This window comes from Homalodisca vitripennis, chromosome 1 (assembly GCF_021130785.1).
Source record: "Homalodisca vitripennis isolate AUS2020 chromosome 1, UT_GWSS_2.1, whole genome shotgun sequence".
Taxonomy (NCBI): Eukaryota; Metazoa; Arthropoda; class Insecta; order Hemiptera; family Cicadellidae; genus Homalodisca; species Homalodisca vitripennis.
The window spans coordinates 12924800-12939251 of record NC_060207.1 but is presented as its reverse complement, the minus strand read 5'-3'; the positions used below and the strand labels follow the sequence as shown (position 1 = coordinate 12939251).

At 31.5% G+C, this 14452-nt stretch overlaps 1 protein-coding gene across 2 annotated transcripts in view; it reads right to left on the bottom strand.

Moving 5' to 3' along the window:
* Positions 1–14452, bottom strand: part of LOC124357381 (transcription initiation factor TFIID subunit 4-like) — a 58872-nt gene that overhangs the window by 30095 nt on the left and 14325 nt on the right. Inside the window, exons 3-6 of one of the 2 annotated variants that reach the window (XM_046809138.1) lie at positions 12107–12181; positions 11288–11515; positions 8095–8214; positions 6026–6160 (exon numbers count right to left, since the gene is read on the bottom strand). In XM_046809138.1, coding sequence (XP_046665094.1) covers positions 6026–6160; positions 8095–8214; positions 11288–11515; positions 12107–12181 — 558 coding nt within the window. The remainder of the gene's footprint in view (positions 1–6025; positions 6161–8094; positions 8215–11287; positions 11516–12106; positions 12182–14452) is intronic. The other variant, XM_046809144.1, reaches the window with a different exon arrangement.

Below are 14452 nucleotides of genomic sequence, written 5' to 3'. Positions count from 1 at the left end.
CAAGATATAATCTTTTTTTTATTATCCTTATTGATTTGAATACTCTTTACTAACATACATATAGACACCACATATAGCATGGCTGTTATATAGTAAAAGTTTCATCAACTTACAAATAGCAACTGCACAATTCATTATTTCTCATAGTCTGACCCCAAAAACCAGCTCACTGCATTATGGTTACATTTTCTCAGTACACATTAGCCTATACTACATTGGTCACATGCAGAAGGCACTGCCATGACTAGCGTTCATTGGCCTTTCAATCAAAAGCATGAAAATTACTGAATTGTAGCAAAACACAATACAGACAGCATTTGGCCAATGGATCAAAATTCTGGGATCTACTCTTGCCATACGCAAATGCTGTCTGGAATGCATTTCACTGTGCAGCTGAACAAGGCAAAATTAACTTACGGTAAATTATTTATCATCATCACTATTTACACAAGCAAGTATTTTTTATGTTCACTAGCTGAACATTAATATCACTAAAGTTGCTTTTAAACGCATATGTAACAGCCAAAGTCATTAATGAGGTATTACATATATAAAATATTCATTCATTATGTACAATTGATTTTAGCCAAAGTTCTTAAAATGCTCTATCCATCACTTAATCACTAGTCTTTATCACTTTGACAAAGCGATTAATCATGTTTTATTTATTACTTTAATTGACCATTGGGTTAAGTTAGGTTAGGTTATGATAGGTTAGGTTATGACAAGTTAGGTTATGTTATGTTAGGTTATGTTATTGTTAGTTTAGCTTAGGTTAGCTCAGCTCTGATTTGGTTGGGTTAGGTAAGATTAGTTTAGGTTAAATTAAGTTACATTAGGATATGTTTGGTTATGTTATTATGTTAGGTAGCTTAGGTTATATTAGGTCACCCCACAAGGCCATTTTGTCACATAACTTCTTACAACAAACTACAATTATTATTTAAGTTAGCTTTTGTTCATAATATCTGATCAAAATGATTACTATACTATAACTATTATTATTTTAGCCAATTCATGTAAGCTATTATATATAATGACTAGTTGAAGAAACAAATTTATCATTTTTACTAGTGAATTAGGTCATTATCGATAATAGCCAGACATTATACATAATGAATGATCAATCACAATGACTGTTAACATATGTATTTATATAAAAACTGTGTGTAAATGAATTTAAATTTAATTGGCATAAACATTCTTTCTAAACCAACTTAAACGAGACTGTGATGCAAGAATTTGAACAGATAAAGTACCTTTGATAAATATAAATATATTACATATAAATTAATGCTCACTGTTAAAGATGGACAATTTGTAAGGATTTAACATGTTCACTATCCAGTTCCGCATATACATAGTGCTAGCTCCGCTTCCATACACTATTGGATATACATGACATTACATACGTATAGACTAGGATTATTAATGATTTCTCGCTCACACAGACTATGAAAATAATTTTATTCAGTTACGTCAACATACTTTGTTATAACCTCAACTGTACGTACGAATGTATATCTACTTGTTTTTATCAAGTATGTTTTGAGAATTTTTGAGGCGCCTGCACATTTGCATTGCTTGCTTCATAACTTTAAAAATACTAAATATTAAAAATCTTCATCACAAGATAGACCATACACAATTTGTTCACTACAGAAAAATAATTAACTCTATCTGGACTCAGTGTCTTGGATCGTCATGTGGAATATATTCTGCACACCTTGTAGTTGTCAAGTCACTGAATGTGTGGAGATTGAAATTTGTGACTTGTCATTGTTTTTTCTCTTTATCACTTTACAACTTATTTGTCTGGTAAAATATGCTCTCCAAGCTACATTTCAAATAGTTAAATTGTTCTATATCTACAAACTGTGTAACAACTTATTCTTACATTTCAATTTTAAATAATTATTGTGATAGAAATAGGTGGAATATTTGGGAACATACTGACTCTTCAAATCACTTAGCATCAATACCATAGTATTGACAATTTTCCTGTATTTTGTATTGAATTTTAACATCTACGGTTACTACATATATTCACGTTTAAAGAAATAGCAGTGATAAACCACAGTAAGAGCCGCAGTATTATCAATAACAATTTGGAATCAACTCACTTGGCTTATATTTTTGTAGCTTAAATATATATATATATATATATATATATATATATATATATATATTTAACCATCACCAATCTGTTTCTTACGAACTGCATTAAATAGGCATGCCATTAAGATATAATCTACCACATGCTCATTTTCAAATTGCATACTGTGAAGTAATTTGATTTAACATGCACAATTTGTTATTTATTTAATTTCTAAATTGGTAATTTTAAAGAAATCAATAAAACTAGAGTAAGATTAATTTTAAATCTTAAAGTTCAAAACATCATAAAAGCTGTGTCTTCTAATTTATGCCAAACCCTTATCAAACTATAACAGGAGTATAAAATGAAGTTAATCAAAATAATCTCCCATTCTTTTTCACAAAGAAAACTAACACTAAAGCACAAACAACAGTTATCAGTTTAGTTCTTAAGCGATAACTGTTATTTAATCAAACTATTACTTACCGATAATATTTTAGACTTCTAATTATAAAATAGATCAAGGCAAAACAAAACTATGGTGTTTTACAAGACATGTATCCAGATCTTGATAAACCTGAGTGAATATTATTATTGAATGTTTGTATCAGAAAATTATACAGACTATAAAAAGCATAAAATGTATGTATAAATAGCAGATCACTTAGACAAAATTATTGCGAATCAAAACTACAAAAACATTTTACAAATAATTATGATAAGCTGTCAGAATTTCTCTTACACTATTTTACTTATAATGTACTTGTAATGACTTATACAATAGTGGTATGGAAGTAATACAATTTTAAGTATATTTTTAAGTTAACTGTCAGTATCAAGAATTAATCACCCATAGTTGATACTTGGTGAACAGTACATAACAAAAAAAATCCAAGCTCGAAAAGTACAAGTAATGAAAGAGACTCAACATAACAATGTTTTTATAGCATGTCTTTAGAGAGTGACATACGCCCATAATCCTCTTACAATTAGAGAGCTGTTGAAGTCAACAACATCGCCTTAAGTATCATAAAACTTTGCTGCCCGCTGAGTTTTTCAATGAAAAATCATTTAAGTTCTTCCTTTGACCAAGAAGAACCTATACACAAAGTTTCAGGTCCCTACTACGATGTCAATCAAAAATAACATTGAAGATCCAAATCAACAAGGATTTACAAATGAGCACTGGGATACTGGGATGATGCTAACTGAAGACATTGTGAGACTCTATAACTAACAAAGCACCCATCTTGCTAACTGAAGACACAAATCAACAAGGATTTACAAATGAGCACTGGGATACTGGGATGATGCTAACTGAAGACATTGTGAGACTCGATAACTAACAAAGCACTCATCTTACTAACTGAAGACACAACCGATAATAAGTGAAGAATTATATCTCTGAATCACCTTTTATTTTTAGCTCTTTCCACATCATTATCTGACTTGTTTTCTCTCTCAGTTGAATTTAATTTTGAGGTAAAATTTAAATATCACTCTGAAAAAAGTTATGCTTTTAATTCTGGAAACCTAATTTCTTAGCAAACAAAGTTTCATAAGCCCTTTCCTAATTTCATAACAAAGCGCTGAAGTTTTCATCTTGTTCCTAAAAAATCAGTATTGTAACAATTATTCAAAGGTAATTCTAAGCAATATATGGGTCAACCTCGATTTTTCTCATATTACAATATAATGTTCCAATAGTCAATTAGAAAAGGAAATGACTAGAATTTCTTGCTGGAAAGCAGTTATAGGGAGCAGGCAACCGCGAGAATTACCTATTAGTGATCAGGGGCACTGACGTGATCTGGGCTTCAAATTTGGAACTACTCGAGTTAATTTTTTTTCTAAAAGAGCAAGCAGCGCAAAGCGCTGCGCAGCGGGCAAGCATCGTGCGTGATCTTCGTACATACTGAATTGATTCAGGCCAAAGGAATGACACAGATTCCTTTACCAGATTTTTACCGAGATTTTGTATTGGGCGGATTATATTGGTTTACTTTGCTTTCCAGCATGTAATTATGTGTTTAAAATTGTTTTACATACATTACCTACATTATATTGTAATATGTAATAACAATTTATCAGAAATTTTTAATAAAAAAAAGGATCACGCACGATGCCTGCCCGCTTGCTCTTTTATAAAAAAAATTAACTCGAGTAGTTCCAAATTTGAAGCCCAGATCACGTCAGTGCCCCTGATCACTAATAGGTAACTCTAAGCAATATATGACCGTCTGGCGGTTGCCTGCTCCCTATAACTGCTTTCCAGCAAGAAATTCTAGTCATTTCCTTTTCTAATTGACTATTGGAACATTATATTGTAATATGAGAAAAATCGAGGTTGACCCATATATTGCTTAGAATTACCTATTCAAATAAATAAGTAATAAAGTGAGAATTGATAAATATGTGTAGTTTATTTTTATAGATAACTGTAACAAGCCAAACATCAACGTGAAGAGACAGCTGTTTCTGTTGACAAGTGATTACTGGGCGACCCGAGCAAAATATTTCAATACCTTGACAATAATACTGAGTTACAATTGTTCTGAAAATATCTGGAAGGGTCACTTGCCAAAGACCAGCAATAGTAGCCAACAAATGAACTTCATCTGTTGTTCAAGTGTAATCATAGAAAATAAAAACTGTGAGAGCTTGGTCTGCCCAAGATCGGAACTCATGCGTCTTCGTTCTATAACAGGGCTTCCCCCGAAACATGAGCGTAAAGAATTAATACAGTTTGATGAGATTTAATACTAACACTTACATAATTTAATATATTTTAAAAGTAAGCTTATAAGTTTTTAAAGTTATATAGGATATATATTTGTATCAATTCACTATAGGGCTGAACCAAAGATTTAAGTAATTACAAAGAAAGTACTTGACTTTAAGGACACAATTATATTCACATACCCCTAAAATAGACTAGTAAATAACTAAGCTAAACAATGAATAGCTGTTTAACTTTACCTGCACTTCTAACATGGTATGTGTATGTATTGTTATAAATGTTTATCTACCCAGAACACTAAAGTTATTTGTCCTACTGTTTGTAAACAGTAAAAACAACTGAAAACCTAAAATATTTTGGTACTTGAAGTATGTACTCCATAGTCACAAGAGTGTTTATAAATACTGTACGTTGAGTGAATTTGTTAACCAAGCAGACTATAAAACCAGCATGCACGAGGAGTTCTACTGTCCATGCAATGTTATTAATGCAATGACAAAATTAAATTTTCAGGCAAAAATGGCTCTTGGATTACCTGTAAATACTTCAGATAGACATGAAAAGTAATGCGTGTTTTAAAGAATTTCCTTAAAAACAGTTTTTAGATTTAATACAGCACTTAGATATCGACAGTGCCTATTAACACATTTCATAAAATTAAAAAGCAGTTTACAATTATTAATACTTACAACTATATATTTTAAACCGCTAATAGGAGCTCATTTACAAAATAAAATTTAAACATCTATTAGTTATTAGTTAAATTGTTGATATGTCAATTTGCTTAAAATAAAGTGTTACACAACAACATTAAGTTAAGAGTATGTATGTGCACCTCAACAAATATAATTAATTGTTACTGAAAGTCTAACACATCAACTGATACAAAATATACCCAAATGTGACATTATGGGTGATTCTTTTAAACCACCCATTCTTTATTGTATGGGTGGTTAAGTGGTTGTCTATTTATTGCTAAAATTTCAGATTGACAAGAATGAGAATCTTGGAATTTTTACACTTAAATCACAAGAATTGCGATATCTTGCCAGATAAAGCTTAAGGGCACGGAAAATAAACAAAGCTGAAGAGCAAAAGCACTGTACTTCCTAAGCCGATTTGACTTACTTCAAACACAAAATTTGTGACTAAAAGTGAATTGAAGATGAGAAAGTTTTCCGACTCACAGTGACGATCCGGTGCTGGACGGGCTGAGAGGCACGAGGAGGAGTTCCCACGACGGTCGTGGGTGCTGTCTGCGTTATCACTCGCATCTGGGGGGTGTTCACCTGCAGCTGCGGCTGGGCCCTTGTTGTCCCTTGCTAAACCACACCCAACACTCAGACCATCAACATTTGCCCACAGTCACTCATAATGAAATCAAAACTGTAATATAGAAAGAACGTAATTTTGGTAAAAAAAAAATAAAATTAAATCCGTACATATGTAGTAAGTTATAGCTACTGCAAAAACTTCTATTAGTTATTTTAAGTCCCTATGTACAAAGTTTAGTTACTTATCCTAACCTTAGTTACAACTATGGTAATAAAAATTTAACTGTTATTTGTATTATAAATGTGCATAGTTAAATTTTAATTACTAAACTAATCAACGTTATCACAGCTAAATAACACAACAATAAATGAACTATTGCAAAACTCTCATACTTATATTATTCAAGTTAAATTAAGCAAAGACTAATTATTTAACGGCCGGCTGTAATGGTGGTAGACAGAATTTTTTGACTCTGTAAACAGGACATTGTAAAGCAAGAGACCTGGATTTTAATTCATTGTAAATTTTGACGCCATTACACTTCTTTATGCTGATGTAAATAAAGAACTTTTGACTATTGACTAGTTTGCTTAAATTTTTTTTTTGTGGAATTACGGATGTCCTATTTTAAAAATATAATTAGTAAACAACATAATTTCTTTTTTTATTTTGTTGTTTTTTTAGGAAAGCTTGTTTGTACTCGTTAGAAAGTCAAAAAGTATACATTTTCAAAGAAAAACAAAAAATGTCTGGCTGCATATTAGTCATATCTTTAAAATGAGACAAATCCATAATTCTATGATGAGAAAAAGGTCGTAAAAGCAATGTAGGTAATCGTGTACCTATATATTTGTGCCTACCTAGCTTTTGGCTAGCAATTTACATGTATATGTAACAACAAACATCCCGAAGTGCTTACTATGTATTGGACCTTGTGAGACTGTTAAATTGAGTTAATCTGTAGTTAAATGAACAAAGTTAATTTATTAACAATCTCGTAACATACAATAAGCGGGTAACGGCAGTACGATTTAACAAAATTAACTTTACAAACTCATTTGTAAGATTGCATTAAAAATGTAAAAGGTCACTTACATACAACACAAAAAGCCTTATATTGAGAAATTAATAAGTAAATATTTAACAGTTTTAGAGTACATCCAGTTGTATATTCTAAACTTTACTTATAAAATACGGCTTTAAAATAATCTTTTCAATATCAATATAAAATACAGTTGTATTTTAAAATTAACATTAGATGTAAATAATTATTCTACTGTTTAACTTAGGTTTCAAACTGTATATGACGAATACTAAAAGTGTATTATTACAGTTAATTACTCCTGATGAAAACAGAACATTGAAATATCACATTTAGAACTTAAAGAAAATGTACAAAACTGGATTGATTTACGACAAGTGATATTTCCTTTTATCGTCTCATTTTGCCTATGACATTTGTCAATTCAAGATGGTGGTGAATATTTTACATTTTAAATCATAAATAAAATCCAAAAATAAATATGCCACTTAAAGAATTGTGATTTTTTGAACAATTGGCTTTAAAAAAATCAATGAAAAATGTTTATAGACTTATTTAAGTTCATATTAAACCAGGGAATAGGATACAACACCGATATAATTATTGTTAATGGACAAAATGCGTCTGCATAAAAAGAAATTAATCCTATAGTAGAAACGAAAGAATACACGTTATGTGACAAGGATCTTTGGTTAAAAAGACTATGTATGTACATTCAGTTTAAAAACGGTTCCATACTGAAGCCACCCGTACAAACAACAGCAGAATGTTAGTGATTTGTTTTTTTTCCGTTTAGTATAAAGTGCTGTACATGATACATGCTATTAAGAAACAAACCAAATTATAAAATTAGCCAACCAACCACCTCAGACCAAGCCGTAGGAGCAAGTTGTGTACCACTGGATGAATGGTAGATTAGTGATTGAGAACCCGACTTACCTGTATAGTCTGTTGCACCACAGTGGGAGTACTGTACAGCACGCTGGCTGGAGGCGGGCGGATCCCATCTATCACAAGTTCTTTGGCTACCATGGACTGACGCAACAGTGGTAAACTTTTCTGAAATTTCAAAACACAAATACAAACATCAGGATTAAATTTACAAACAATTAACCTGGATAAACAATTTATAACGCTTTGTGTAACTTAGTTAATTCGTTAAAAATCAAACTTATTTTAAATATAATTATTTGTACATCTACGAGTCAAGTAGGAATCTCCGACTAGTGTAAGAACACTTGATGCAATGTTGCCATATCGCTGATGATCACTAGCTGTTTCTGCTATAATGTCAATAGTGGCTATAGTAATTAGCAACAGTGTTGGGCACAGGGTTTAGAGAGGGGCTTCAGACCCTTCAGCCACCATTATTTTGATGTTTTATAATAATCACGTTAAAAACAAACATTCAGTGTTTTTGTTGTAGCTGAACAAGAAGAATGTTGAGATGTTACAAGTAAAATGTATTTACTACATTCTTCAATTCATTATATAATAAACCAATAACTCTTGATCATTTTCATTGATATTTGATAAAAAGTACAAAATTCCAATTAATTGAACAATTTCAGACCTCAACTACCATAAAAATTTGTTAACTACTATATAGAAATAAACCAGAGAAAACGGAAAAATTAAAACATTAATAGGTTTTTTAACCCTTTTACTGCCGGACACCTTTTTTTTTAGTTTGTTGAAAAATGCCGGGCTGAAATTGACTAAAATGTAATGATTTTTTTAAAAAATCATGGATTCATTATTTTTTATCATAAATTGATAAACTTTATCTTGTTTTTTTCCTTATAAGTTGTAATTTGCTACAAAAAATAATTTAAACATTTTCTGTCCTTAAAAAAATATATATATTATGTCATGAAACAAAAATTTTTAATAAATAAAAATTATTTTTTGAGTTTGCACTTTAACAACTATATTTAAATATTAAACCACCACCATAATTATAATTTTTTATTGTATAGTAATTATATATAAACATTCCCAAAAAGTTTTAGGAACATACCTTGAAAAATACTGAAGCTGTGATGAATTTTTGAAATTGGTGCAATATCCTCGAATTTCAAGATAACACGTTTATTGATACATAACTTTACACTATATCGCTTTATAATACATAAATCACTTTATAATACATAAATCACTGTCCATTGATATGAAAATATAATACATAATAGAAAATTAAAGTTAAAAGACACTTTGATCAATATTTACAAAAATATATATACATTTTTAGGTTCATAGGCCTGCTGATTAGCACTTGTGTTCCCCAAAACTTGTGGGATGAACACCTTTTTTACAGTTTTTGCAGACAGTCCTGGTTCTCTTCCTCTTCCCTCCAGTACTCATTTTATTAATTGTAAAAATATGTAGATTTACAAATATAAATGTCAAATAAAGTGTAAAACACGAAACAACACAAGTGGAACTCACAACTAATGAGATCGACCATAACCTCATCAAACCAAACTCGAGTTATAACCAAAGAAGTTCAGTAACAAAAATGGCTTCCATAGATTATAAAACCTGTTTTCTGTGTGTTGTCCATATAGTAATGAATAACACAGCTGAATTTCGATGCATTTGGACAACATTGAAAACCAGTATAAAACAAATACGAGACGGCTTTTATAGCGCACGTTGGCGATTTTCGCACAAACGGCAGCGTGCGCAATCGCGCACGTCGGCAGTAAAAGGGTTAAATACCCCACATCATTAAAAATGAAGAAAAATATTATAATAATTTGCCACGACCGTATCGATAAAACAGATCACACTGATGTAAAAAATCTAGAATGCACTCGGAGCTACAGAGGATAAGCAAGAGTGTTTTGTAGTTCTCACTCATGTAGTTCTCATAAACACTGAACAAAAGTGGTCTTATTTCGATATCAGTTGATAACATAACATACTGAAATTTTCCGACCTAGATTAAATGTACCAATCGTAATTAATAAAATAAAATTAAGAAATACTTCTTTTAAACGATAAATTTTGTTGTGATGGAATAAGTTTCTCAAATTCAAAAACTTGCTGGTGTTGACAGATGTGCCAAGCTGTTTCAATAAAACTGACCATTACAAAAATTAGAGAGTTAAAATCTTTTTCTTCCTATTAATGCTAACAGAATTATAACCTAGTCATCTGATTAAAATTATCTTACAAACGCTTACAAGATGTGTATCTAATTACATAAAAATATGGAAGAGGCATTTTCATTTTACAATGCAACAAAAAGGATAGAAACTCCCCAGATAGAGTGATAACAATATTTCATATTATACGTTGACAACAACACAGACTATTGAAGTGAAAGAGAGAATCTGACATTGTTTCTAGTCTCACCATTACAGTCGCTTAGTATTGTGGTAATATGTGACTACTTCTTTCATTGCTCAGTTATTACTGAGCCAATAATAACTAATAATATGTGTACTTAATCCAACAAACTGTACTATTGATATCGCTAATCTAGAAATAATCCCAAATATGTTTATATAATTTATTTTTATATAACAAAGACTGTAGTTTGAAATTGAAAAAAAAATCTTAGTGTTTTCACCCATATACACTTTTATTTATGATTTTTTTATACTATTTTTATACTATTCATATAAATGTTTTGTGTATTTGTTTAGCTTATATACTGTCATGGAAGAATATCTTAAAGTTTGTGTAGAGTTTTGCTACACCCTATATAATCTCAAAATATAAATTATAGCAAAGTCAAAAGCTTTATTTGGGGTAGTTTTCAAATATTTTAGCAAAAATTATCTTGTTTCTGCAAAAAATCTTACCATAAATGTCTATGAAAAATAAAAATTTATTTATTATTGCCAAAATATTTTTGGTGCTTTCAGTGGTGGTGACTGTTTCAAATATTTAACATTCCACAGATAAAGGGCCAACTCATTAATTAAACCATAGTAAGTAAATTTAAATATTAAACTAATTGATACCCATTGTTAAATACATATTTGACAGATCATCTTATAAATAAATATTAATATTCCACTTGGGTGTGCGAAATATATTTAAATATTTCGTACTGTATACAAGTTATATTTTCAAAATATGAGATAAAAAGCTTAGAATGAGAGGCAATAGAATTCTATACCTTGAGGAATCCTATGAGACAAGGCTGAGGTGAAGCGTTGAGTAGCCTCTCCAGTCTATCACAGAACTCCTCCGGTTCCACCTTGGTATCCACTAGCTCCTGTATGAGCGTTCTCACATTGCGTTCTACAGCTTTGGGTTCTCTCGACGATAACTCTAACAGGTTTGCTAGGAACTTTCGACATTTCTCTTTCACCGTGTCAGCAGATGGATGTCGCTGAGATGTTGTCTGCAAACAGAAGTCATCAAGGTTAATACAACTAATTCTGTTCAGTTGTTAGAGAACTGGAATTAATGACTGAACACTGAGGAAATATCATAAATCAATAAAATCTCACCTAGTTATTAATTTATACTTAGTATATATGAAAAAAACTTGAATGATTTTATAAAGTACTTGTTTCTAAACAGAACATTATATTTGAAAAATTTCTAATTTTACACGGGATACTTTACAAGTTTAATACAATCTGTGCTCTACAAAACCTGCAATTTAAGGTCAAATTAAAAAAAGAACAATCCTATTCATGTAATAACAATACATAAATTTGATTTTTAATAGAATTTTGAATGAACTATTTTGAAGCTATGTGGTTTAAATGTAAACCAATGTAAATAAATTTGCTTTGAAATTTAGTGGAGTTTTAACAATAAATTACCAAACCAACAGAAAGATACAAATCTGTTAGAACCAGGACACAAAATGTACTGTTCAGAAAAAAACATGTTCAACAATTTCTTTAATATTGTAAAATATTAGATTTTCAAGTTGTTGACAGCTCAATTCAGCTATGATGTATAATGAAACAGTAAAGCGTACCGCGGCTGTGGTAGCTGTTGTTTGTGTGGTGAGGGCAGGCACCTGTGTCTGGACAGCAGCAGCAACTGCTCCACCCTGAAACACATTTATCATAAGTCAAAACACTTTCAATAAATAAATATTAACAACCACTTAAAAGTTAACATTTTGACATTTATAAAATTCTTGTTTAACCCTAAAAGTGCGACATACAGATATGTCCGTATCATCAGAATTGCGCTAAACACGGCACTGAATATCCCTATCGTCTTATTTTAGTTTATTGTGTATATAATTACCGAAAATGCTTCAAATGAGTATATTATTTCATCATTCAAGAATGAGTGTATTAATTTATGACTGGCGGAAAGCAAATTAGATTGTCTGTTGCGGAAATATTTATAAAAACCCATTGCTATTCCTTTACTGATATTTTGTCATATGATGCAAGGAGCAGTATGCGGACAAAACCGTACAATGCATCTACGTGTAAAACTGGTAGAACTTATTATTATGTTATTTTTTCTTCAAAGAAATCAAAAATAAATTTAACTATAGCAAAAACTACATTTTTTAAAACTTCTAAACACATCCTAATTTTCTTCCTAATCCTTTTCCTTTTTAATCCTACGGCTTTAAGGATTAAGTTTATAGTTTTGTTAGGTGACTTGTTAACTGAGAAGAATTTGAAAACATTACTTCACTTACAGATGGCAAATGTCCAAACAATCATGTTATTTTAAATCAAATCAAGCAGACCTTAAAAATATTATTTTGTCAGTTACTTAGAGGATAGCTCTAAGTAAATGCGACTCATTCACACCCATTGTTTCTCACACAATTACTGCCGTTTTCGACTAAAAAACTGTTTATTTAACTCGAAATCCACTGCCAATTTAAAAATATTCTACAGCTGAAATATGGTCATATCCTTTGCAGCATTTAACGACATGAATTGCTTCATAAAACTGTAGTTTCTCTTTTCACAGGAAAGGAGTAAGAAAAATGTTTAGTTAACATACGAGGGTCGTTCATAAAGTAACCGCCGTTTGGGCCTGGCGCGATAAGTAGTGGGGGTAGCGCCGCCATTCTCACATCGGTGTGCGCAGCAGCCGTTCAGTACGCTTCTAGCTGTGCAAGGGAGAGCATCGTGCGATCGCGCGCGTTCTTTTGGTACAACGTAAAAACATGAGCGCCGTGATAGAAAATCCCGCCACGTGTGAAGTGCGTGGTGTAATAAGATTTCTGTGGTCGAAAAGTTACACAGCAGCTGAAATTCATCGTGAATTATTGAGTGCGGTGTGTGGCCCAAACATTATAAGCGAAAGTGTAGTCCGTCAATGCAATGGGGTCATACCGCTTCGCCTAGCAAGCCGAAGAAAGCTCGCCAATCTTTTTCAGCGAGAAAATTTATGGCTACAGTTTTTTGGGATGCTAAGGGCATCTTGCTCGTTGAATTTATGGAGCGTGGTACGACCATTACAGCTGCAGCTTACTGTGAAACCTTAAAACGGCTACGACGAGCGATTCAAAACAAGCGTCGTGGTCTTCTGACATCTGGTGTTGTGTTTGTCCATGACAACGCCCGCCCTCATACAGCTCAAAGAACTACAGAACTTTTGAAAAAGTTCAAATGGGACGTTTTTTGACCACCCCCCCCCCTACAGCCCGGATTTGGCTCCCAGTGATTTCCATCTTTTCCCATACATGAAGCGGTGGCTTGCATCTCAGACGTTTGCGAGTGATGAAGAGCTTCAAAACGCTGTAACATGTTGGCTACGTTCTCAGGCGGCAGATTTTTTTAAAGACGTAATTTAAAAAACTGTTAAAAAGATATGATAAGTGCTTGAATTTGTATGCTGAATATGTAGAAAAGTAGAGAAAAGCTGCAGTTTTTACATTTATATAATACAATTTTTGTATCTCAACTGGTTTATTTTTTATTTCAAAACGGAGGTTACTTTGTGGACGACCCTCGTACATTTTCATTGTTTCATTTTCATTTTGTTTGTTCATTGTATTTGTTTGATTCTATTTTGTTAAAGAATTTCTTAGACCTAAAGATTCTTAGTTTCTTTGTTCCAAAGTCATAATAAAGATTATAACAATTATTGACAGACATTGTAAATTTTTAACCCATTAAGGTAAGTTATATGAGCTTCTGCTGGCCTGGTAGCAGCAATTAATTTAGGAGGAAATGTAAGCATTTAGTTACACTGTACTAACTTCTTTTTAGAACATAAGAAGTATAAAAAGTTAAAATTCATATAATTATTTTACCTCAGGAATCTCTGTCTACTATATAGAATGTTGTTTTCAAACATGTTTTATTGCAAATCCATATTAAAAAACAAAAAAGTGCTGATT